This window comes from Erinaceus europaeus, chromosome 1, assembly GCF_950295315.1.
Source record: "Erinaceus europaeus chromosome 1, mEriEur2.1, whole genome shotgun sequence".
Taxonomy (NCBI): Eukaryota; Metazoa; Chordata; class Mammalia; order Eulipotyphla; family Erinaceidae; genus Erinaceus; species Erinaceus europaeus.
The window spans coordinates 190,582,015-190,609,940 of NC_080162.1; the positions used below are offsets into that span (position 1 = coordinate 190,582,015).

A 27,926-nucleotide genomic window follows, 5' to 3' on the forward strand; every position below is an offset into this window, starting at 1 on the left:
ATAGTATGTTGACAGTAAAAATAGACCAATGGGACTACATCAAACTGAAAAGTTTCTGCAAGGCAAAAGGAATCACCACTGTAACAAAGAGACACCCCCACCCTCAACCCCCCGCCCCCAGAGATGAAGAAAATCTTTATGTGCCTGATACTGACTGGAGAGAGGGATAGGAACCACAATACACTATAAACTCACCAATCTCAACAATAAAGACAGAGAATCTCCATTGAAAAATGAGGGGGAAGGTATAGGCAGTATCTTCTCTGAACAACTCCAAAGGGTCAATAGCCATATGAAAAGATTCTCAAAGTCACTGATGATCAGGGAAAAGCAAATAAAAACAAGGAGATACCACTTTAGAATGGCCAGATGCTAGCATGATCCCAACCAGACTTCCCTGGACAGACAGACAACCCCACCAATGTGTCCTGGAGCTCAGCCTCCCCAGAGCCCTGCCTCACTAGGGAAAGTGAGAGACAGGCTGGGAGTATGGATCCACCTGTCAATACCCATATTCAGCAGGGAAGCAATTACAGAAGCCAGACCTTCCACCTTCTGAATCCCACAATGACCTTGGGTCCATGCTCCCAGAGGGTTAGGGAATAAGAAAGCTACCAGGGGAGGGGATGGGATACTGAGTTCTGGTGGTGGGAATTGTGTAGAGCTGTAGCCCTCTTACCCTATGGTTTTGTCAGTGTTTCCTTTTTATAAATAAGTAATAAAAAAAGGGGGAAAAAAAGAATCACACATTAGAAAAAACAGAAACATTAACTGTTTGGAGAGCCCATGGAGGAAAGGGAATCTGCTACACTGCTAGTGGGAAGTAAGATGGCTAACCCCCTGTGGGAAACAGTCTGGAGATGTATCAGGACTCTAAATGGGCCTACTTTATGACCCAGCAACCCCTCTCCTACAGATTTACCCAGGGAAAACAAAAACATCTGTCTGAAAAGACATATGCACACCAATGTTCACAGCACCAGTTTGTAACAGCCCAAACTTGGAAGCAACCCAAATGCCCTGCAACAGATGAATGACTAAAGAAGTTTGCTTACATATACACAAATGGAGTACTATGCAGCTGTTAAAAATGGTGAGGTAATCTCCAGTAGCATGGTCAGAACTTAAAGGCATCATGCTGAGTCAGATAAGCCAGAAATATAAAGACCAATACCCCAAGACCAAATGATCTCATGGGTAGAACTTAAGACAAGGGGAAACCAGGTAAAACTTGGACAGGCTGTGGCATACCGAGCCGAAGCAAAGGACTCTGGAGGAGGGGTTGGGACAGGATGAAGAGACACTGAGATCCTATTATATCTCCCAAACAACAGACAAGGGGAGAGGTTGTACCTATGTGTGAATGACTAAACCGGAAGCCACTAACCTGGCAATCAAATTTTAAAAATACACGTGGAAATTTTATTTGTAAATTTTGTCTGATTTTTGAATAAATTTTAGAACCATCATCTAATTTTGTGTGTCAATTACTTCTTCCTTCTAAAGTTGCACAATCTCACTGATGAAATGTGGAGATAAAAGGCATAACTATCAAGGGGCATTGGTAATAAGCAAGCAAAAAAAAAAAAATTCTTGATCTAATTTTCATCTTTGACTTAATTTCCTCCTATTGCTTACTGGTTTTCTTGTTCTTCTCCATCTTTGCTGTGCTTTTAGTCTAATTTGGCGCTGCCATCTGCTCTGCTCTAGCAGAATAAGCTAACTGTGCTATTGCATTTTACTTACTTAGAAAAACCATGGCTGGCAGACACTGAAAATCTAAAACTGCATTAAAAAAAAAAAAATGACCATTTGTAAGCTTTATTCAGGCATTGCTTGCTCTCAGGATCGTAATATGATATTATTAAGTAGATTTCTATAGTCTCTAAACTGTATCTAAGTAGTAAATGTTATTTTAGGAAATGTTCAGTGGCAGTCAGTAACTTTTATTCTTCATAAGAAAGATAAGTTACCATCTGGCGACTTGTCACTAAGCACTTTGTGAGTATTGCCCCATTGATTCTTTCTGAAATGTATTAACTTTTATTATTTTTAACCAAAAAGGCTTGAAGCTATAGTTTAGCAGACTCCAGGTTCCAAGACAAATGTGCTGTCTCCAAAGTTTTATTTTGGCCTTAGTATTACTCAGCAGTCTAAGAAGTATTTCAAAAGAATTTCATCAGGAACAAGTATCAAGCTATTTCAATCTCTACCACCACCACCCCCCCCCCCAACTAACCCTTTTAAAGTCATGTTATCATCCTAACAATATTAGAATGTTTAACAATTAATTCATGTTTTACAGCCTCTCCAAACCACGAAATGATTATTTTTACCCATACAAGTAAGTCCAAGTTATTATGTTGTAATGTACTTCTCTATTATTTCATCACCAATGTCTTTATTAGTAAGAGTATTACTCAACTCTGTGCACCAGATTTAATTCAGGAAGCAGGTTTACTATGAGTCTACTATGGAAAATGTTTGCTGAGATAAGGCTGAGTAATAACAAAACACATTTCCCTATTCCTCTTCAAAACAGTTAAGGGAGTCTATTTGTCCACTCAGTTGTAAGATGTGATTTCCTTCCCAAAAAGCACAGTAGGAAGAGAAGGAAAGAGAAATCTTCTAGAAGAGAAACTCAACATTGTCTCAGCCAGGGGACCAGGGTCAACATCAGCAAGTTAGTGGTATGAAGTAGATGGAAATTGGCAATTTTTCCTTCCTCTTCCAAACTCGCAACAACACAGCACAAGATACATTCCAAAAGCAGCAGCATTCTACGAAATATCTGACCAGTGCTTTTCAACAGCGCCCAAGGTCATTAAAACAAACCAAACCAAACCAAACCAAACCAGAGAAGCCATCACAAAAGAACGCTAAGCACAAACAGAAATCGGAAGAAAAAAAAAAATGTAATGGCAATACATCAACACTTGTCTGTTTATTGGAACAAATGTATCATATAAAAGATGTTAAGAATAGGGAAGCCCCTTTGCAAACTTTAGGGAGGAGAACTTCTACTGTCTTCTTAACTCGTGTAAAACACAAAAACTTCTCTAAAAGATAGTCTTACATATAGGGAGCTGGGAGGTAGCTCAGTCCTACCCTGTGTGAGATTTCTGGCTCAAGGCCCAGCACCACACAAGAGCACAAATTGTGGATGGCACCAACTGAAGATCCACCGGCAGTGGAGCAGCACTATGCACGCGTCACCCTGCAGAACAATGCATCACCATTCACAAAGACCAAGGATAGGTCCCTGATCTTCACCTGCTGTAGGGGAAGCTTCAGGAACAGTGACACAGTGCTGGCGGTCTTTCCTTATTTGTCTATCAAATGAGAGAGGAGAAAATATGCCCTTTGGCATTCCTCGTGCAGCACCTAGCCCCAACAATAACCCTGGTGTCAAATAAAAAATAGTAATAAAGAAAAAGTCAGGGAGTCGGGTGATAGCGCAGCGGGTTAAGCGCACATGGCGTGAAGCCCAAGGACCAGCATAAGGATCCCAGTTTGAGCCCCCTGGCTCCCCACCTGCAGGGGGTGGGGTCGCTTCGCAAGCTTGGTGAAGCAGGTCTGCAGGTGTCTGTCTTTCTCTCCCATCTTCCCCTCCTCTCCATTTCTGTGTCCTAACGACGACAACAATAAAAAACAAGGGCAACAAAAGGGAAAATATATATATGAAGTCAGTCAGTCTAGGACTTATTGGGACCACACATGTATTATGGACCTAGCACCAAAAAAACCCTGAAATTTCTGGTGCTGGGAACTGTGTGGAGTTGTACCCCTCTTATTCTATAGTCTTGTCAGTGTTTCCATTATATATATATTGCCCTAGTGGTAGGTAAGCAGTGTTGGATGGATGTGGTTGGTTTTGATAGCAAAAAAGTACTTTATCTTGTCTGAACAAAACCTCATCTATGGAACCTAGCAATGATCATTACACCCTAGAGCCACCAGGATTCTATGCACACAAGTCCTGTCTACCCCAAGATCATGCACAGACTGTCAGAAAAAGCATTTGTTGGAACTTAAAAATACAGGAGAGTCAGGTGGTAGTGCAGCAGGTTAAGCACATGTGGTACGAAGCGCAAGGACTGGAGAATCCTGGTTCGAGCCCCTGGCTCCCCACCTGCAGGGGAGTCGCTTCATAGGCAGTGAAGCAGGTCTGCAGGTGTCTCTCTTATCTCCCCCTCCTCTCTCCATTTCTCTCTGTCCTATCCAACAATGACAACAACAGTAACTACAACAACAATAAAAAACCAAGGCAAATGGGAAAATAAGTAAATAAATGTTAAAAATAATAAAAAGAATACAGGATTGGGGCTTTTAAATAGCTGGTGTGTCTAGCTCCACTTATTATATGAAAATAAGCAGATTCTTTTGTTTGCTCTGTTTGGATTTAAAGGCACATAAAAAAAAAAAATGATAAAGTGGTCCAAGAGGTGGCACAGTGATAAAGCTTTGGACTCTCTTTATTTTTCCTCTCTCTCTTTTTTTTAACCAGAGCCCTGCTCAGCTCTTGTTTATGGGGTGCACGGGATTGAACCTGTGACTTTGGAGCTTCAGGCACAAGAGTCTCTTTGCATAACCATTATGCTATCTATCCCTGCCCCCTTTTTTCTTTTTAGTTAATTCCTCTGCTTCTGCTTTATCTTCCTATTATTACCTTTTAATTTTATTTTTAATTTGTTTCCGCCCTTTTGTTGTCCTTGTTTTATTGTTGCTGTAATTATTATTTTTGTTATCTTTTTTATATTTACTTAAAAAAATAAATAAATAAAGGCACGTAACTCTTAGGTTAAGATAACTTGCTGTCCTCCCTTTTTATGTCATTTTCAGTTAGCTGCTTTTTCAGATAGACACAAAGGGAATCCACATTGCCAAATCTTCCCCGGATGGCACTGTACACCACCAATGTGGTGCCAAGGCTCATATCTGGCCTACAGGCAAGGCATAAGCCCCACCCAGGAGCTATCTCTCCAGACCCTCAACCTAATTTAAACGGCTTACTAAAATGAGTGAAATAATATACTTGTACTTTAAAAATATTGGGTCAACCAGAAAGTCCACAATAAACAAAAACCTTTTGTGTGAGGCAAGATTTTTAAAGATAAAATGGAGAGAACGCAGATCTGAGTGAACAATTTTTATTGAAACCCTCAAAGATTAAAGAGGACCAAATGGTGAGTTTGGGTACCATGACAGAAAACCGCACCTACTGTACCATCATTCACAGGAATGAACAAACCCAAACACGACAAAATTCAAATTCTCATGTCATTGCTACAAGTGAATGCAAATGAACTAATTGTTTTATAACCTTCCTTTAATCATGTGAAAAAGGGAATTTACATGGCATAACAAAAGATATGCAAAACTTAATGAAAACACAATTCTCTTAAATTTCTCAAACTTATTTTCCTAGGATGCAAAATGCATTTGAAATTAAATGACTTAAGCCAATTCGCTCTCTTTTTTCTTTTTTTATTGCAAACTGTTTTAACATCAGTTTTACCTTCATGCATGGTATTCAAAAAAAAAAAAAACACAGCTTTTGAATTAGAAAGATGACTGAAAATCAAGAATTGGGTATTGAAATTAGGAGAAGGCTGGGGTTTCTTCTGAAAGGAATTTTCAAGTACCAATATGTATAGAGAAGCAATACTAATTTTGGTTACATTTTCTCCCTTACCATTAATTATACAAACAATAATACCTTTCAAAATAAAATACCCCCACACAAGATAAATTCATTAAGAAATATTCAAACTAGGTTTTAGAAAAAAATGTGAGAGGTTTACTGGGCCAATACTGTAACTAGTGATTACTCAAATCTCTGATTATGTATCTACTGCTGCAGAGCCCAAGTTCTCCCCCTTTCGGTCCCCATAGTTAAAAACATTCAGTTAGTTGTGCTACTACTGAGACAACGCGCAATAAATTTCACTTAGAGGAAAAACAGACCAAGGAGGAAGAGAAGGTAGGAGCTCTGGAGAAACAAGAAAAACAAAATCAGCAACTGAAAAGAGAAAGAGGTTTTCTTTTCCAAAGGAATGCTGCACCTATTTCACTTAGTATCAGGAATCCAGGATAAAGGCACTAGGATGTACACCTCACCACACTCGACTACACGTGACGTTTCTGAGTCTACTGCAATCTGTCTGCTTGCTAAATGTCTCTGCGACACTTCTTTCATAGAAACCTAATATAAATTAAAGAATGCAAAGTTGGAATTCATTTATAATGTAACTAGTTTTATAAAAATATTCAGTCGCTAATAAAGCACCAAGAAAAAGAGAATCCCAGAGAGGATTCAGATCCTGTCTCCAAGGACACTCCTTGACAGTTGTCTCTAATGGGCCTTCCAGAATGCCAACAGCCATCTCTGACATGTCCTGTCTATCTCATCTCAGGGATGTAGAGCATTGCCGAGGTGACTAGATCCAAATGCCATTGTTCATTATAAATAGTTGAGACATGTTACAAGATTTCATGGCTTACTCTAAAAAAGGTAAAATAGGTGCAATGTTCCTTTAAGAAAGTCTTTTATTTTGTAGTATACCGTTAACATTTTGATGTTCCCTTCAGTAAACACTGATATAACTATTCTGGGTCTACCAAAGATCTGTGCAGTAGCTACAGTGTCTACAAATACTGCATTTTTTTTTCATTTGGATACAGTATTTGTACATTTTAAGAAAACAGTACAAAAAGATTATATAAATGAAAGCCTCAAAGAATACTTGTCACTAAATTTTGAACTGAAGTGACCAAAGTAAATGAAAACATTTCTAAACATGATGTAAACATAAATGAAGCGCAAAAAAAAAAAAAAAAAATCAAGGTACTCAAATCTACTATATTGCTATTTTCACCCTTAACATATTTTTACAGTTTTCTTCTTTTGGAACAGTAATATAAGGGGCAGTACATTATCTTCACAACCTTAGGCCAACAAATCAGTTAATACAGATGCTTGACACATTTAATTATACAAAATCAATTTGTTTCAAGATACAAAATTAATGTTGATATGTAATTAATGAAAAAAATAAGGTGTTAAAAAGATAACTATAAGAATATCCAGATATATGCTGTATTCCCATTTATATATCTCTGATCAATAAAACATCAACACATTCACTTAGATACTGATTTAATCCATGGATCAAGGCCATATTTTCAAAGGATTTAAGGATGCCAGGACACTGCAAAAGCTTGAGAAAAGAGTTGAGGAACAGTATATGCTTGCTAAACAAGAACTATGTTTCTTTAGCTAGTGAATACCTAGAGTAATAAATTTTTACTTCATGATAGCAATCAGGCTCGCAAACACCCAGAAGTAGGAATTAAGGGTTTGAAATGTAGTTATAAAGGTCATAAAAAGTCTGATTAGACTGAGGTACATTTACTCAAAATTTTGAGATTCATTAAGTGGTAGCAAACAAAATAATTCCTCAGACAAATGCACATTTTCAGTATACAGATTATTGGGAAAGGAGGGGAAAAGAATGTGCATTAACTGGTGAAATCCACCAAGCTGCATATCAATATTCTGTTACACCAAACAGTTTGAAGACAAGGGAAGTGTTCTAATATAATTTCAGATTATGCTTCATTTGGCTAAAATAGAGCTTAAGGTTGCTTTGCCATATTAAAAATTTACTACAGTAATTTTTCACATAACATTTAGACTTGAACTCCAGGACTAAATATGGCATGATTATTTTGCTTGTAATCTGTCAAATAGCTAAAAATTGACAATTTAAAAACTACAACAAAGAAAAAGTTGAAGCAGTGTGACTCTTACATCACTGAACCACTTCTAATGGTTAACTGTTAGTATTTAACAAATTCAAAGAGTTAATGAATCCTTGCATTCATTCAGTCTTCTGTGCCTTAGCTAGGATGCATGATTACAAAGGACAGCAGATACTGGTAAAAGCTTCAGGACAGAAAGTGCTTGACGAAGTTACAGTTCTCAGTTGTGTTTGGTGAGAATATAAGGGCAGATGCGCTGATGAAAACCATTACAAGAAGAGTCAATTCTGTGTTAAAGAGTTCAAAGATGTCACCTTAAGCAGGAAAAAAAAGCTTGAATAACGTCTTCTTTGACTTATTAGGCATTTCCAGAGTCTACATCATTAGTGTTGTGATTCTAACAGGAAATCTTCACTCGGTTATTGTTTGTTTCTGTTTCTCTCCTGAAAGAAAAACACAGAATTTTCAACAGAACCAGATTAGATTATTATTATTCAGAAATTTCAATCACACATACATATCATGTGAACCATCTCTATAAAAAATACTTCAATTGTTAGTTTAGTAACCACCTGAAACTATGTAATCTGACCCAACACACCACAGAAGGACTGGGTAAAGCACACAGGGTGCAAGCTCCCTTTGTGTTGTGTGGGAGCAGCAGGCTGCAGCCTGAGGTGAGGCAGCATGATCCCAGAGGGCTGGTCTGCAGGTCCTCCCAATACAGAACTCCCAGCACCAAACCCTATTTTAACCAAGTACCGGCCTGCTCCACAGCCCTGTTTTCTCACAAATCACATTTTTGTAAGAAGAGACCATTACAGCTGTGTCTTTCTAGCACTCTCAATGGGGTTTTGATAGAGGTATCAAGTAGGCTAAGGGCCTTTCTAGCAGTTTCAAAACTGCCTGTGCAGGAAGGGCCGCATATCTGACATCAAGTAATGCTACTACGTATTCCTTACACTCCCAATAAAGAGGAAATGTCCCCATGTTTACTTACCAAATGCCGACCTCCTATCATATTTCTACATTTTAAAACAAGCTGGCTAGCACTGTGCATGCCTATCGACTGAGGTCATCATGTAGTTTGTACTGTTTTAATAACAAACTCAGTCAGTATCAAATTTACACAAGCATCAGAATAAGCTGAATGGCTTATGAAAACATTGAGTACTGGGTCCCAAAGGTCTGAGGCCAAACTCTTGGGTTTGCTTTTCTAACAAGTTGACAAGAGATCCCTAATAATGCTGGTCTAGAAACTTAGAAAACTTCATGTCCTGAACACACTGAGACTTTTTTTTTACTATTCCTATTTTTATCTTCACATATAATAAGTATAAATACATTTTGCAAGTGATCAAATTAGCCCCCCATCCTCTATGACACTACCTAAAAAATCCATTTAAAAATATTTATTTATTTATTCCCTTTTGGTGCCCTTATTGTTTTACTGTTGTGGTTATTATTGATGCCGTCGTTGTTGGATAGGACAGAGAGAAATGGAGAGAGGGGAAGACAAAGAGGGGAAAGAAAGACAGACACCTGCAGACCTGCTTCACCGCCTGTGAAGTGACTCCCCTGCAGGTGGGGAGCCGGGGGCTCGAACTGGGATCCTTATGCCGGTCCTTGTGCTTTGCGCCACCTGCGCTTAACCCGCTGTGCTACCGTCCGACTCCCCCAAATCCATTTTCAAGTACACAAACTTAAAATTCTTTTAAACTGAAGTCTTTATTCCAATTGAATGTTTCTGAGACTTGAGTAACAATATTTAATGTAGAAAGCTAACAAAGAGATAAGTACAAATAAAGATACTTCACAGTCACCTAAATACCAGTGGGTTACAATGAAATTAAAGAACAGGAAACACAGCTAGTGATGCTTCAAAAGACTATGTAAAATTCAACAAGAGAAATAAAAAAATTTGTACTATGATGCTGTAGTATAATTTTTATAAAGGCCTTAAATTAGAAATAACAGTCTGAGAGATGGCACAGTATATAATGTATTGGACCCTCAAAAAAGGAGGTCCTTAATTCAATCTGCAGCAGCAAGTAAGTCAGTGATAGTCTGATTCTCTCCCTAATAAATCTTAAAAACTGAAAATAAAACAAGACAGTTCCCACCCCCTTAGAAACTGTAGAAAGGGGAAACAGGTGGTAGCACCGCAGGTTAAGCGCAGGTGGCGCAAAGCGTAAGGACCAGCCTAAGGATTCTGGTTCGAGCCCCCAGCTCCCCACCTGCAGTGGAGTCGCTTCACAAGCAGTGAAGCTAGTCTGTTTGTGTCTATCTTTCTCTCCCCCTCTCTGTCTTCCCCTCCTCTCTCCATTTCTCTCTGTCCTATCCAACAACAATGACATCAATAACAACAACTACAATAAAACAACAAGGGTAACAAAAGGGAATAAATATTTTTTTAAAAAAGAAATTGTAGAAAGAACAGGCTAAGCATGGTTTTGAGCTGACAGAAACAAATTTGAGTAAGAAATTAAGTCTGCTAATTTAATTAACTACATGGCAAAACCACAGAAACTCATCAACTTCATGTATAGAACTACAGATACTACAGGGGAAAAAAAAACTTGCTTAAGTATAGATTTGACAAAGAGCAGTTTAATGCTTGAGTGTTACCAATTATACCAATGTGGATTACATATTAAACAGAAGTTAGAAATGTCTAACCTGACCTATAATCAATTACTTATTTTAACTGAATAAATAAAACATGCATAACATTAATACTATAATACATTTGCGTGTGTAATGTCTTAACTTTTAACTCGGTGACAGAAAATGAGAAAAACAGTGTTAGGAAATGAGTAACAGTAAACACCCTCTACACAAAGTGGGGGAGATAATTTAAAAAAAGCAGTAAGAGGGAGTCGGGCTGTAGCGCAGCGGGTTAAGCGCAGGTGGCGCAAAGCACAAGGACCGGCATAAGGATCCCGGTTCGAACCCCGGCTCCCCGCCTGCAGGGGAGTCGCTTCACAGGCGGTGAAGCAGGTCTGCAGGTGTCTATCTTTCTCTCCTCCTCTCTGTCTTCCCCTCCTCTCTCCATTTCTCTCTGTCCTATCCAACAACGACGACTACAACAATAACTACAACAATAGAACAACAAGGGCAACAAAAGGGAATAAATAAATAAAATAAATATTTTAAAAAAAGCAGTAAGAAATAATAAAGCAAAAGTTAAAGGAACAATAGACAAAGCTGGTGCTTGGGGATGGGGGAGAACTAATAAGTCCCTGGAAAAGTCTGATTAGACAAAAAGTGAAGCGCAAATAATGTAATGAAGCCTGATGTAGCATAGAGATAAAACACTATTAATGTACTATGCAAATAAACCTCAATACAAACCAGATTTCACAAAAATATAAAGATGTCCTAATAGCCTTATTTTCTGAAACAAACTCAAGAATAGAAAACACAAAGCTATTTATAAATAGCCAGAGAACTTTACTCAACAATCAAAATCTATTCCAAACAAAAACCATATGGTTTTACAAGGCTTATACAATTTTACAGATACATTTGATTAATTGCTCCAGAAATAATCGTGCTAAATTTACACCAACTGTTCCAGAGACTAGGCAAGGAAAGATTGTTTCCCAACCTGCTCAAGTTGGTAGAACTTTGATATAAACATTGTTAAAAAAGAAGTTAAATGTGACTTGTAAATTTTCTTGGAGCTGGGCAGTGGTATGCCTCATGTGAAAGGACCTGGGTCCGGCTCCCTCCCCACCTGCAGGGAGGAAGTAGGCCTGGAGAGAACTCTTATCAATCATTCCTTCCCTTCTCGATTTCTCCGGCCTATAAAAAAAAAAAAAAAAAAAAGAGAAGGAAAGAGAAAACCAAAAATGGTCATAATGATCGATCGCCAGCAGTAACTGGCAGCAAAATTATCTTAACAGCTGTTTGCTAAAGAGTGCAAAGGAGCAAAAGCAAAAAGACCGCTGAAAAGCAGACACAGCAACGTCAGCTCTTACTGGGGTGACAAACGGTAGAACTAGCTTGAAGGGCTTGGGCTGAGGACACATTCTGAAAGCTGAGACAAGACTTACTGAGAGATTAGATGGGGTGATAAGAAAGGCAAGATATCAGCAAGTCCTGGGTGCCTGAAACAGTAACACCGTGCATTATTAGTAAAGAGCGAGGGCTTCTAAAAAAAAAAAATAGAGGTTTGAGACAAGTAAAGAAGTAGGAGTTTTATCAAATTTTAAGATGCTCGGTAGACAACTAATGAAAGATGTCAAGTAGAGAAATGGAGAGAAGAGGAATGACCCTGAACAAATACTCAAATTTGCAAATCCTCAGTGTGGTTAAATATTCAACAACATTCAAATGCTCCGGATGTCTACTGTCTACTGTCTTTAAGTTTGAAAAAACAAAAAAAAACACAATCTAGAACTACACCTAACACTATTAAACACTTGTATACAATTACACAGTTATGCAATGAACTATAGACCAATAGAAATATGAACCAAGAAATGCTCAGCTATCAGTTGCCTTGTGGTGTTATACAATGACTTATAATAGCAGGGGAGGTAGTTCAGCTGGTAGAGCACATTCCTTGCATAAGCGAGGCCCTGAGTCAGTCCTCAGTACATGTGACAGCATTGTAAACTGACAGTAATACTCTCCTCCCCCAATCAAAATAAGTAGCACACAAAAAGGGCTGTGACCTCGTCCAGCTGTGGAAGGACGACGCCTTGAGCAAGAGCTCACATGCCTGCTCATCAGGCCCTTCATGTAAATACTCTTTAACAATTTTTCCAAAGTGATTAGGAAGTCAACTCTTACTTCAATGATTAACAATGGAAACAAACAATGGTAGAGACAGTCCAATTCTCTGAAGGGAGGTTGGGCAACATACTCTACCATTTGAGGAAGATGGGTCCTGAAATAAGTGCAGCCTAGAATGTTCCTAGCCATAACCACAGAATGCGAACTCAGACCTGTAGGGATGCAGAGGTTACACAGGCTCCTGCAATGAATATGGGGCCCAAATCAAATCCACAGGAGTTACAGTTAACAAGATTTAGATACTTTCCCCATATTTGGGAGCTACTTTCCTCCCTATGCAGCTTTCTAGCTCTTTTTCTAACTATGACACCATCTCCTCAAGACAATACATTGGGGTCCACCTGCATGTTAGCTGTCAGGCTCAGGCAAAAGTGAGTAAAGTCATGGGCCCCTTGGAGTAGGCCTAAAACGGACCTACAAGTCTTAAAGCCCAACCTCCCCAGATCCCTGCTCCACTAGGGAAAGAGACAGGCTGGGAGTATGGACCGACCTGCCAACGCCCATTTTCAGTGGGGAAGCAATTATAGAAGCCAGGCCTTCCCACCTTCTGCATCCCACAATGATCCTGGGTCCATGCTCCCAGAGGGATAGAGAATGGGAAAGCTATCAGGGGAGGGGATTAGATATGGAGCTCTGGGGCATTGTGTGGAAATGTACCCCCCTCTTATCTATAGTCCTGTCCATATTTCCATTTTATAAATCAGAATTAAAAAAAATTAAAAAATCAAAGTCAAAGGGTAGAAAGGGAAGGAGTGAGATATCAGAAATTTATTTCCACAAATGGCCTCTAAACTACCCACCACTCAGTACAGTCAGTTCTCAGAAACAGTTCTCTGCTCTAAACTTTCTTTCCTAAAATTTACAGAAATTTAACCTTAGGTGCAGTGGGAAATCTCCCTTCAAATTATGGGTAAAAGTATATTGCTTTTACCCAGATTCTTTTATTTTCCAGAGAAAAATAAGACAGAAAGTTAGAAATAAGAATAAGAATAATAAAGCCTGTGTCTTTTTCCTAAGCCATGAAACTGTTTTAATACTGAGGTAAGTTTCTGACTGTTTCCGAAGCATGATGCACCCCTTTGCATTAAGAGGAAAAAGATAGGGGCCAGGTGGTGGCGCACCTGGCTGAGCACACATGTTACAGTGCACAAGGACCCAGGTTCAAGCCCCTGGTCCCCACCTGCAGGGGGAAAGCTTCACGTGTGGTGAAGCAGGGCTGCAGGTCTCTCTGTTTCTCTCCCTATCTCCACCTTCCCTCTCAATTTCTAGCTGTTTCTCTAATAAATAAAGATAACTAAAAGAACTGATTTAATCTGATAAAAGAGCAAATATACTTATAAAAAAGACAAAATTCTAAACTAGGTCTCAGGGACGTGGCCTGAGGTCTGACTGAGCTCCAGTAACATAGAAAAGCATCCAGGGCTGGTTGGTGACTGGCTGAGTGCACTTATGACGATGTGCAAATACCCACCTGCAGGGGGAAGCTTCATGAGTGGTGAAGCAGTGCTGCAGGTGGCCCACTGTCTCTCTCCCTCTTGCTCTCCCTTCTCTCTTAAGTTATGGCTCTCTCTATCCAATAAATAAATAATGATAATTTAAAAGAGAGAGAGAGAAAGAAAGAGAGAGAGAGAAAAAGAGAGAGAGAGAGAAAGAAAGGAAGAAATAGAAAAAAGAAAGCAACCAGGACAGGTAGAACTCCACAAATGGAAAACAGAGCTTTGGTGCCGCTTCTTTTCTCAGAAAAGCAGAAAAAATAGAAAAAAATCGGGCCAGGTTGGTTCAGCTGTGGTGCATACACACCCACGTCCTAGTTCTCATGTGACTTACTGTAAGACAGCATTCAAAAAACAGACAGAATTCATCAAGGGAAAATATACATGCTGTGGAGGTTCTGGTTTTGGAAGTCAACTATACCACCACCACCATCACTATCATTAGAGCAAGGGACTGAACCTGGAACTTTGGAGCTTCAGGCATGAAAATATTTTTGCATAATCATTATGCTATTTCCCCTATCCTAGAATTTTTTTAAAAAATTAAGTGAGAAATAAGAACAGAAAAGGGAAGCACAAAGTAGAACTTGACTGGGTTTGGTGTACTGCACAAAGGACTTGGGGGGGGGGCAGGCTTTCAGGTCCGGGTACACAATGAACTAATCCATGCTGAGTTGTAATTTTGTTTTAGCAAAGTGTGTGTGTGCGTGTGTGCATGTGTGTGTGCGTGTGTTCTCTATTGAACAGAAAGTTCAATAGAGGAAAGGTGATTGATCTATCTTCAGTGGCTCACTGGTACTCTTAATGATTGTTAAGGCTTGTTCATATATATATATATATATATATATATATATATATATATATATATATATATATATATATACATATACATATACTTAGGCTGGAGAGTTATACGTGTCATTTCACTGTCCAAGCCTTTTCATTCAGAGACAATGCAGCTCTGGTGCCAGGCCTCTTCCAGGCCTGAAGCCAAGAGGGCACACACATAGCAAAGCATGACCCCCACTTCTCCAGGCCTAATCTTTAATGTTAACCTACTAAATAAACACGGAAAAGTAGTCTTAAAGAAACTACACATGGGGTTTAAATATGTGATGGTAAAGACTGACTAGTACACAAGATATGTGCTAACAGAATTCTTGGGGGAAAAAGTAAACTGGAATCTGGAAACAGTAACTCTTAGAAGCTAAGCAAAGTATGTATGTTTCCTGAAGACAGACTAAATGCATCTTACTTTTTAATCTACTCTGTCACTGAATCTTGACTGGTGACTTGAAGCCATTCACATTTAGGGTGATTACTGATAAATGTGGTTTGCTAAGAATAACCTTTCTGTGTTTTTTGTTTTGAGGCTGTTTTATGCTCTTGTTGACTTTTCTTTTTGCCTATACTTGTTACACTGTGTGGATGGTTTTCTTAGAAAGACAGACATCTGCAGACCTGCTTCACTGCCTGTGAAGAGACCCCCACCACCTCCTGCAGGTAGGTAACCGGGGACTCGAACTGGGATCCTTACACCCATCCTTGTGCTTTGTGCCATGTGCACTTAGCCCACTAAACTACCTCCAGCCCCCTGTGGATGGATGGTTTTCTATAGTTTCCTTGACCATTGTACATTTGTTACCTATTTGCTCCTGTGCTATATTTTGCTTTGTGCTTTACAATATCTGCAACATGTTCTGTATTATAATGAATATAAGTATCTCCTAACAAAATTAAGTACACGATTTCACTTACTAAACACTCAATTTTTTTTTTTTTTTTTTTTTTTACCAGGACTGGAACATTAAACCCACTCATAAATAGAAGCTAAGAAAGAAGAGAAAGGGAAACTCAAAGCAGAACCTGACTGAGTTTGGAGTATGACACCAAAGTAAAAATCTCTGGGTGGAGGGTGAGAGTAGATGTTCAGCTTCATAGGGGATGAGGGGGACAACCCACACACACAGGCTTCTGGTGGTGGGAATGGTGTTAATATACACTCCTATTAACTTAAAGTCTCACAAATAACTAATTAATGAGAGGGGAAAAATGAATTGAATATCTCAAACTGTTTAAAAAAAGTTGTGTGTCTGTGTGTGTGTGTATTATTTATTAGTGGAAAGATAGAACCAGACATCACTCTGGTACATGTGCCACTGGGGACCAAACCTGGGACCTCATGCTTCAGAGTCTAATACCTTATCCACTATACCACCCACCCACCCCCCACCACGAAAATAATCTTTAAAAAGGTCTATTCCTTCATTCAGTGTTTTGTTGGCAAGGAAAGCTGGGGAATTCCTCCACTATCAAAACAGCCAGAGGAAAGCTATTCAGTAAAATAAGATCCAAAAATAAAAGTACAGAATTTCTTTTTAAAGTTTCTGTCCACTATCACAAGTAATTTAACAGAGAAATATGAGCAAAGTGAGAAATGACAGAAAGCTAAAATACCATCAACCTAATGTAAAACTTAAAACTATAAAATTTTATGAAAAAAGTACAGGAAAAAAAAGTCTTGCTAAGCGTGAGGAAGAAAAAAAACTCTTTATAATAATCTTTTTAAAACTATCTTGGCTATTCTGGTCAACGGTGCAGATCAACTGACAGAAAACAAGTTATGGAAGAGGATATCCTTCTTGTTAGGACATTTATTTACACTACACATTTTATCGGGAAAAGCCTGATGACATGGCACAATAATATAAAGCAAATGAGAAGAATGTTAATATTTGTGATCTAGATACAAGGTATATATGTGTGTTCTTCATATATACTATTCTTCCAAATCATTTACACTATATTTCCATTCAACCCTGTGTATGTTTTCTTCCATTGTAAAGAAGCCTTTTGCTGCTGGAGAGATAGCATAAAGGTTATACAAAAAGACTTTCCTGCCTGAGACTCCAAGGTCCCAGGTTCAATCCCCAGCACCACCACAAACAGAGCTGAGCAATACCCTGGTCTCTGTCTTTCTCTCACTCTCGTGATCATTAAAATATTTATTTTTTAAAAGACACTTTTTGGTCTGATATAGTTCCACATGTCTACTCTTGCTTTACCACCCCTTGCAAATGTGGCGGAGTCTCCAAATATGTCTTCAGTGTTAAGGTCCTAATGTGTTTCACTGAAGTTGTCTTCTCTGTACTTCAGTTTTAAGCCTACTGTCCAAGCCTTAAGCCCACTGTGAGTTAATTCTGACAAATGGTGTTAAGTGATGGTCCAGTTTCACTTCTCCCTATGTGGTCCTCCACTTTCCCAGCACCATTCACTGAAGAGGTTTTTCTTTTCCCCACTGTATGGTCTTGACTTCTTTGCCATGTGTTAGAGGGAGAAGGTATTTGTAGTACATCACACATCTGACCTGACACTAATTCTGAAATCACACAGCTCATTAATTAACAAAAATGTAACAATTAAAAAAGGTGGGCAAAAATAAGATAGTGCTATAAAAGAAAACAGACAGCCCAAAGACATGAAAAAGTGCAAATTAAATTCTCAATGAGGTAGCAACTCACACCTGTGAAAATGGCCTACATAAAGAAAGACAGAAGTATTAGTTTGGATGTAGAGGAAAAAATGAACTCGGTACAGTCGGTAGGAAAGCAATTTGGTGCAGGCTCTGTAGAAAACAGTAAGATGGGGAGTCGGGCAGTAGCGCAGTGGGTTAAGCGCATGTGGCGCAAAGCGCGAGGACCTATGTAAAGATCCCAGTTCGAGCCCGCGGCTCCCCACTTGCAAGGGGAGCTGCTTCACAAGCAGTGAAGCAGGTCTGCAGGTGTCTGTCTTTCTCTCCCCCTCTCTGTCTTCCCCTCCTCTCTCCATTTCTCTGTGTCCTATCCAACAACAACAATAACTACAACAATAAAGGCAACAAAAGGGAATACATAAATAAATATAATAAAAAGAAAAAATTCTTTAAAAAAAAACATAAGGGAATATTTTTTTAAAATAAAAATACTCCAGATAGTGTTAAAAAAATAAAACAGTAAAATGAGTACTTACATAAAAATGGAAATACCTTATAATTGAACAATACCACTCCTAGACATATAGAGAGCATATGGCCATGTTGGTGGTACAATCTGGCCAAAGAAGTAATAACCAAATTGTCTCTATAGACTTGATGAGAGCTAAGGAAACTGTCAGAGGTTTTTCTATGTTTAAAAAAAATGATTTAAACATTTATTAATTAATGAAAGAGAGAGGGAGAGAAAGAGCCAGAGCATCATTCTGGCACAGGTGATCAAACTCTGGTAACTCAGGCTCTGGAATCTAACACTTGATCCACTGTACCACCTCTCTATATTTCTCATACTGATCTTCAAGTTCAGTAAGTCAAGTCCCCTCAAGTTTCTAAAATATCTTTTCAAATTCTTTAACATATCAACACAGTTTAACCTAGTCAAAACATGCCAAAGTTTTCTATAATAATTAGAGTTACTTTGCATCTTGAGAATGTCTGTATTTTTTTTTTTTTTACTCCAACAGCACAAAATCGATTAAATGCTGATTTACAGAACTGCTGTCATGAAGATGCTTTTGTGTATTTTCCCCTAAGGAAGTCCTATTGTAGCCAAGATTCGGAAGAAGAACACCAGGCAAGATGTGACCTCTACATATGAGAGGCCTGATGAATTCCAGTTTAAGCACAAGATGACGACTCAGTAATAATTTATAGTTCCTTTTACTGAAGAAAAAAGGCACAACAAGCAAAGGGAATTCTAAGAAAAATATCACTACTTTGTCCTTCTTTAGAGCAAGAGAGAAGCAGGAGAACCAGAAGAGAGAATGCATCCTTCATGGTCTGGGTATCAGTATGCCAGAAGAGGCCAAATGTGAGCATGAGCATACTGACAGCAGACAGAAGAAAAGTGCCACCGTTCAAGTTCTCCAAATTCAGCCTAGATAAAGACTAGCAGCAGCAGCAGAGAGAAACCTGAACAAAGACACGTCGCACCCTTAAAAATACAGAGTAAATAAGCAGGGAAACTGCATCCTGACATAATGGCTGGAATGCCAAGTTCAACCTACTGGCATCTCCACTATACTGGTTCTCTCCCATTTTGCTTTTCACAGGCTAATGAGTTACTTAGCTTAAAGTTCATCAATCTCATCTCCTTCCACTTGTGCAAAGGGAGAAGTTTCTGTGACTATCACCAAGTACTAAGGTAAAGTAAAACCAACCCTTCATACTAAAACAACACAGAAGAAACCCTAAAACTGTAAGTAAATAAGGGCTTGAGAGGTGGCAAACAGACATAACAGTCTCTCTGCATGAAGCCCTTATCTGATTCCCAGCACTAGTTATTATATATGCCAGAGTGATGCTCTCTGTCCACCCCCATGCCAGCCCACAACTGCTAACAAAGAAATCTTATAATTGACCAGGATTTTTCCTTCCCTAGTTCAGTGGGGACTGAAATTTAAAAAAATAAAACCAAAAGAAACAAATGTTTTGGGCAAAAGAATACTAACATGAATCTGAATTTTTAAAAATATTTACTAAGTTCTGAGAGAATCAGAATGTCACTCTGGCATGTTGTATTAGGGATCAAACCCCCATCACTAACAAATCTACAAATATGTAGAAATTAATAGAACTGTAATATCCCCAAAATAGTTTTTAAAAGCATTTTATGCAGGATATATACATAAAAATTGATAGAAACCTTAATTTAGATTCCCAAGTTGTAAAGACCCAGGTGTCCTTTCAAAGGGTGGATCTATGCTTAGTCCATCCAATGAAAAGTTATTAATTAAAAGGAAAAAAGAACTGATCTACACAACAGACATGTTTTATGCTGAAAGGTGGCAATCTTAAATATTACACAGTGTGAAATTCCATTTACATGACATTATGGAAAATGCCTGAAGAAACAGATCAGTAGTTGGCAGGAATTCAGGGAGGGAAGAATTTAAACACAAAGGGGCATTCACAATTTTACTACACACAAAATTTAAATCAAAAAGCATATGGAAAAGAGGAAAGCTTCTGAAAAGCATAGAGGAACAAATAGCTTTAAATAGTCGCCTTTGTGCATAATAAAATCAAGATGAACTCTGGACTAAGGGACTAGGCAAGACAACAGGTGTAATGGAAAACCAGATGCAATAGAAATGTAGGTGAATTAACAAGCAACTAAAACATTCAATGCCTCCCAAACCACAAAATCAACACTAAGAAAAAATTAGTGACAAAGGAATTCAGTTTTTTAAAAAATTCTCCAAATTTGGAGGAAGGGGAAGTAAGAGCCAACAATACCCAAAGGCAAATATTAAACTTACTGTTTTAAAATATGTATATTGTGGAACAAAACTGACAGTAGAGGTGATCACACTTAGTGAAATAAGAAAGACAACCACAAGAAGTCATCGTTCGAGGCCAGGTGGTGGTGCACCTGGTTGAGTGCACATTACAATGTGCAAGAACCCAGGTTCGAGCCCCCAGGCCCCACCTGCAGAGGGAAAGCTTCATGAGTGGTGAAGCAGGGCTGCAGGTGTCTCTCTGTCTCTCCCTATCTCCACCTCCCCTCTCAATTCTGGCTGTCTCTATCCAAATAAAACAATACAAAAAAAATTTAAGTAACAACTCACATACAGGGTATTTTTAATTGTTATTACAATTTTGGGGAATCTAAATTAAGATTTCTATCAATTTCTGTGTACACATCCTCTAAAAATGCTTTTTTACAAAACCACTGTGGGGGTATTACAGACAATAAGAAGAGATGAACTTGCAAAGACATGTAATCAAACTGTCTCTTGGACTTGTGAGAACTATGAAGGAGGCACAGAATTGTGGTGGTGAATGCATTGTGAAACTTTACCCTCAGAACTCTAATCAACCTTGTAAGTTATTATTAGGTCACCAATAAAAAAAAAAATTAAACAGTGGTGAGAAAAGTTGAGCAGTAGACAAAGAATGGACTCTCAAGCATGATGTCTTGAAATTAATCGCCCACATCACTGAGCCAGAGTGGCAAACGCTAGAAGAAGAAGACTGAGCCAGAGTGAGGCTCTGGTTCTCTTTCCATTCCCCCTCTCTAAACAATTTAAAGGACGCTATTTCAAAGACCAATTCTATTGATTTTTATGAGAAAGTAAAGCCAAAAGGACTACTCCACTGATACATGGTGGTGCCTGGGACTGAACCCGGGACCACGAGAGCCTCAGACAATGATCTGCCGTGTTACTCCCTACCCTGGTGCTATCTTCTTTGCCCTCAACATATCTTGACATTACTAGAAAAAAATAAAAAATCAGAAGATCAAGAAAAAAAAAAATAACTCATCATACGCAGGCCATGTGGTACATATTCATATTTCAATAATAAAACACAGTCAGATTTCAAAAATAAAGGAAATCACTTGTACATACACAGAAATAACAAGTCACAAAAATTATACCAACCTTAGATTTTAATATGAAACTATAAATAATATAAAGCTGTAAGTAATATGCAACCACAAGGCAAAGTCTGAAAGAAGACTGTGAGCCAAGAATAGGATATTCAGATAAACTGTTGTTTACATGCTACAGTCGAAGAAAGACATTCAATACAGAAGGGTTTTCAAAGTTTATTACCAAATTACCCTTCCCCCCAAATGATAAGTTTTGGAGTACACGAGACATGGTCTAGACACACATAACAAGATTGGTACTGGGACCTGGTGCTCACACACCCAGCAGAGTACGCGTATTGCCTGCCATGCACAAACACCAGGTTCAAGTCCTTGTCTCCACCTGCAGTGAGGTCAGGTGGGGCTACACGAGTGGAGAAGCAGTGTTGCAGGTGTCTCTCCCTCTCTCTCTGCCCGCCCCCTATTCCTCTCAATCTCTAGCCAAAAAAAGAAAGAAAAAAGTACTGGTAGTAAACTATGAAACAATTTCAATGTAAAAATTTAAAGTTTAAAAATGTTTATTTAAAAATTAATCCTGTGCATGTTCCCTGAGAATTTCTTTTTATTTTTTTAATTCATTCCTTAATGAGAAAGAGAAGGAGAAAGAGGGGGACAAATAGAGGCCTAGAGAATCACTCTGGCACATGTGATGCTGGGGATCAAACTCAGAACTTCCTGCTTGAGAGTAACACTTCATAACCACGAGCACAATGTCTTAATGGTTGCTGTATGATTAGATAATTGGTAATATTACCAACTAATAAACATGATTTTGGGACTGTGTAGGAAAGATGGGGAGGCATACAGGGGTGACCTGTTTTAAGTGGTGGGGAAAAGAAAGACTCTTTTTTCCCTTATTAATCTCATCCCACTTCAGTGGAATGAACTGTTTAAGCACCCAAATCTGTCACTCCCACATCTAACTGCCTAATCAAAGAATCTCAAAAACATCTTCAAAGCAGCACATCCTAAGAAAATCTTCACTAGAATCCCACTTTTCCTACCTCACATCATCTTGCCCAATCACTATTTAAAATCTCTGGTACAATATGACCATTCACTCAACTGCTGAGCTGGAAGCAAGAGTTATTCAGCAGTCTGAAAGGGTAAGCATTTTTAAGTAATCATTTGTATTATTCCAAAGCAAAAGTTCTGGTAATTCAGTATAGGAATCATGAGTAGCAGAATCACCTGAGGTATATTTAAAAAAAAGGATACTACCAGGTCAATAGACTTTCATATGGTGGGTGGGTGGCTGGGTCTCAAGAATGTGCATTTTCAAGAAGCACCTGACTGACAGTCACATAATAAGGTCTGGGATCACTGTTTTAACATGATTTACCCTTTAGGATTGTTAGCTGAAGCAGGACCCTCCAGAGAAATGAATGGCATTATACATACAAGGAGTTGTTACTGCATTGCATTAGCTTTTAAAAATGTTTTTCACACAGTAGCCAATAAAATCTATTGGATACCTCTAACTCTATCTCCATTTCTGAAAAGAAATCCCAAAGTACTACCTACAGAAAAATCTGCAACTTGCCTATGCTCTGTACATTTACTTTTTCTTCTGAAAAATAGAATCCAAGTTTTTCTTTTAGACATTGAGACAGAAGATAATACCCAAATTATCTTTTTTTATGTGCACCATGCTCAGTCTTGGTCAATACGATGCAAGCATAATGCAGATAACTTGAGGATGAAATTTCCCTTAACAGCCCACAAAGAACAAAACCAGTTCTGCAGTCTCAATAGTTTTTTCTTGCTTTCATCTCACTGCCAAGAGACCACAACACTCAACCGTGACCAAAAAAAAAAAAAAAAAATCAGTTTCTAGAAAAAAAAAACTATTTTACATCTCAGAATCATAAAATGCTTAATAGCCACTTGTTTTTTAAATATTTATTTCCTTTTGTTGCCCTTGTTTTATTGTTGTAGTTATTACTATTACTGATGTCATTGTTGTTGGATAGAACTGAGAGAGAGATGGGGAAGACAGAGGGAGAGAGAAAGATATAGACACCTGCAGACCTGCTTCACCGCTTGTGAAGCGACTCCCCTGTAGGTGAGGAGCCTGGGGCTCGAACCGGGATCCTTAACACCGGTCCTTGGGCTTTGCGCCACGTGCGCTTAACCCACGGAGCTACTGCCCGACTACCTATAGCCACTTATTTAAAAGCTGCTGGTTCAAACCCTAAACACATTCCCCGTAAATCTGTAAGATCAGTGACTTAAAAGTCTCTCACCATTTCATGTCTACTTGAATTATTAATGCTGAACTCAATGAGCACTGATGACCACAAGGAGTAAGAGCAGAGGGGAAGAGAGTGGAAGTGAGTTCAGAGTAAGAACTAGCCGTGGCAAGGAAAAGGTGCTTGTTTACCTGTGGCACTAGCAGTCTTCAAGGAACACATGGAACTTAACGCCCAAGTTTGGTTGCTTTCAGAGTAAAGCTCTTTCAGCTCAGGTGTAAACTTACAGCCATTACAGAATGCTCATGCACACACACCAGTAAAGGCCCCAGAAACAAAAGGGAGTGAACTCTTACCCTACGCATGGCTTCCTCCTCCTCTTGACGCTTTTCATAATGTGCAAAGTCATCAAAGATTGAGGTGGTATGCTTGAAAGTAGCAATTATTTTAAGCACTTGCTTAGCTTTTTCTAGGGGTACCTCTTGAGTGTCCCTTGAATTGGTAACCGGTTTGTTATCGTTATTTTCTAAGCGAATATGCCGTAATTGATTGTTGGGAACATCTTTGACAAAGATCCATTTTACTTCAAATTTGCCCTTCCACTTATCCTGAGACCAGACACCGGCATATGCATTATAGTCCACGACAGACTTCATTTCAGCCACTCCACAAAAATGTCCACTGCCATTCACACTGAAGAGTAAATAGAGCGGGCCTTTTCCATTCAGAGAACGGTAAGCTGCATCCAAACGCTTATTACCATGTTCAGTACTACACCAGATAGAGTACTTAATGGAACGATGTATGTCATCCTCCGAGTAGCTTTTAATTATAAACACACGTCCATTCTTCAGGTTCCAGTCAAAGTCTTTGGGATTATAGTTGTTTATGGCCTTTAGCTTTTCCAGCACTGGATGCACTTCTACACTGGAAGGTGAAGCACTGACAGGAACAACACCTAAACCAAAGTTTTCACCGCCTGCTCCATTGCTCTGGTTGAAAACAGCTCCCCTATTCCGAGGAGCTACCCAACGGTTCTGTAGCTGCTGCGGCTGGGCCTGTACTTGGTGAGGCTGGGCCTGTGGCTGAGGTCCTTGTTGCTGTGGTGGTTGTGGTGGCTGAGGCTGCTGTTGAGGCAGTTGGCTTTGCACCAATGGTGGTGGTTGAATTAATGGCTGAGGCTGCTGGATTATAGTCTGAGGAGGCAGAACTGGTTGGGTTGGTGGAGCCTTTACCACCGACCCCTTTTCATCCCAAGTTCCAATATTCATGTTGTGTTTTATAGGTGGTGGGGGCACAGCAGGGCCCCCGATTCCCACATTGCCCTTCGGTTTAAGTTTCGGCTGAGGTTTGGCAGGCTTTCTGGCAATAGCAGCCCAGGAGGTCGGTTTAGGCGCTGCACTGCTAACTGGGGGTACATTGTTAGTTGCGATGCTGGTCATACCACTGCTGCTCAAAGCTGTACCTACAGTTTTTGTCACTGCAGCTGTCAAATCACCACCAATTTTCAGTCCAGTCATGCCTTGCTCAATACTGCTAATACCAGGCACCTTACTCAAAGTATCACTGCCAAATCCAGCCTGTCCATCAGTAATAGCTCTCCCAAGAGAACTAGGTGGATAACCATAACTGCTACTATAAGCAGAACTTTGTGTTGATTGTCCCTGAGATCCACTTGTCCCCCATGTAGAGAAATCAGCATTACCAGGAAAAAAGTTAAATCCATGTTGACCAAGAAATGGAGGGGTATTTCCTAATGCCCCAGGTTGACTGAACACACCATCTGGTATATAATGATGTTCTCCATTACTCATTTGTCCATAGGTTGTCAGATATGGCATAGGTTGGTCTCCGGCCGTGGACCATGCTGCTTCCCCAAGAGAATATGGAAATCCAATGGATGGAGCATAGTAACTAGGCATGTATGGATCGGACATTGGTGGATAGCTGTTACTCTGCAAAACAGAAAAGATCAGAATCAGCATCAAAATGATCTTGGAAGACTAGCAGAAAAAAATACCCAAAAGACTTACTATCAGCTTTAATAAACCAAACTTGCATGTGAGAGGTACGAGGTCTGGCCCTAGTACCACAAACAGCCAGAGTTAACTGGTGCTTCAGTCATAAACAGAGCCATAAACAAACCAATGGATAAATAGGAGGGAACGTGCAAAGTAATGGTTCTGCAAAAGGCTTTCATGCCAAAGGCTCCAATGTCCCAGGTTCAATAACTAGCACCATCATATGTCAGAATTCAGCAGTGCTCTATTCTATCTCAGTAAAGAGAAAAAAAAATGCAAATAAAATGAAAAATACAAATTCAATATTATCAACAGTGTTATTTGCTGAGGCATATTATCAGTTTAAAATGTTTGTGTTAAAGCAGTGTTTCTCTCTCCCAGTCTGTGCACCTCCTGCCATGTGAGGTTATACGGACTTCTGCTTTCCCTTGCTTTTAACAACCCCATTTAATAAGCTGCTTTTAAAATGCTTAAAAAATAATAATTTTAAAAATATTAACAATGAAAGTAAGTATATTGCAATTACCAAAGTCACCTCTCTCTTTTTTTTTTAGAAGGCGGCTCAGAAAGACAGGCATTATTTTTGCTTTTAAAAGTCAGGTTCTCTGGCACAATGCTCTCATCTAAAAAAAGCTGTTTTAAAAATGTTTGTAAGCTGTATATAAACAAGTTATCAGGGACCGCGTGGTGGCACACCTGGTTGAGCCCACGTTATAGTGCACAAGGACCCAGGTTCCAGTCCCTGGTCCCCACCTGCAGGGGGAAAGCTTCACGAGTAGTGAAGCAGTGCTGCAGGTGTCTCTCTGTCTCCCTCCATCTCTATATCGCCCCATCCCTCTTGATTTCTGGCTGTCTTTATCCAATAAATAAATAAAGATAATAAAATTAAGAAAAAAGTTATCATATACTGTCAGTCATCTTTTTACACAAATTATAGAATTACAAAAAAACAACATAACAGAATTCAGCTCAGCAATTATATTTCTTATTTTGATGATAAAAACTTCTCACACCATGAGGAAAACAAGTCAAAATAATACTTGCACAATGGTTCAAATGCTCACTTTCTTTTGCCTACTAATTTTGAAAAAGAAACACATTTTTCTTTATGACTTTCTAATGGTGCAATAACAGCTGTCTTTTTGTACTCACGGATCTTCCAAACTGTACAATAAAGTTATCACCTTCTTATTAAACTGCTAGTGTTCATTCAGTTCATAGTTTACCAAAAGGAAAAATATTCATTGAAGAAAAAAAAAATTGTTACCAATAAATGCAAAAAAAAAAAAAATCAAAATATTCAGACATGCTTTGTATATTTAGGATATACCATATTTTAGTAAAGTAGTGAGCTGGATAAATCCTAAGAGTTCTCATCACATGACCTCTTTTCTCTTTTTTCCTTTCTTTTTACTGTATCCATTGTACACAAAGTAATATCTGAATTTACTGTAGTACTGATTTCATAATATATTCAAATCAAATCATGTTGTATAAGCTTGTACTGATATTAAGTCAATCACCCACAAGGAAACTTGAATCATAGTAATTATTTTACAAATCAACCATTAAATTATGTCTTAACTTTTGAAAATTAATTTTTTAAATTCTTTTTAACACTTTTCTTTATTGGAGACAGCCAGAAATTGAAGAGGAAAGGGAGAGTAAAGAGGGAGAGAGACAGATACCTGTAGCCCTGCTTCACCACTTATGAACATTTCCCCCTACAGGTGGTAACCAGGGACTTGAACCACTGTCCTTGCATTGTAATGTATACCCAAGCAGATGCACCACCTCCCGGCCCTTTGAAAATTAACTTATGTAAAATCTGCCTGTAAGATTTTCACTCTTTAGTATGCATTTTAAAGCCTTGGATAGTTTCAGGATTTGTAGAATTTAGCCATGTGAAAAGGAAAAAGCTAATATACTGAATATAGGCCAGGAAATAGTTCATCTAGTAGCGTGCACTTTATTATGTGCAAAGTATTCTTGCAAGTCAATACCATTTTTGATGGCTGACAGCACTTATTTATAGACTAACTACCATACAGCAAAATGTCACTTTAGTTTAATGTTACACTCCTTGAACCATTCTGCCACTGCTTTTCCATATATAGCATCCCAGGTTACTGTTGATGATACTGTCACACGCATAAGGATATGTCCTTATGCGTGTGACAGTATCATCAACAGTAACCTGGGATGCTAATTTATAATTACCATTAAGTTCCACATGATATACCTAAT

At 38.8% G+C, this 27,926-nt stretch overlaps 1 protein-coding gene across 9 annotated transcripts in view; it reads right to left on the reverse strand.

The window, feature by feature from the left end:
• Positions 1 to 5,136: 5,136 nt before the first annotated feature.
• The window catches only part of YTHDF3 (YTH N6-methyladenosine RNA binding protein F3), a 36,419-nt gene continuing 13,629 nt past the window's right edge, over positions 5,137 to 27,926 (reverse strand). For all 9 annotated transcript variants that reach the window (XM_060200893.1, XM_007526880.2, XM_060200929.1 and 6 more), the window contains 2 exons: positions 24,015 to 25,613; positions 5,137 to 8,207 (listed from right to left, as the gene is read on the reverse strand). In XM_060200893.1, the coding sequence (XP_060056876.1) occupies positions 8,184 to 8,207; positions 24,015 to 25,613 (1,623 nt within the window). In that variant the 3' untranslated portion in view covers positions 5,137 to 8,183. The remainder of the gene's footprint in view (positions 8,208 to 24,014; positions 25,614 to 27,926) is intronic.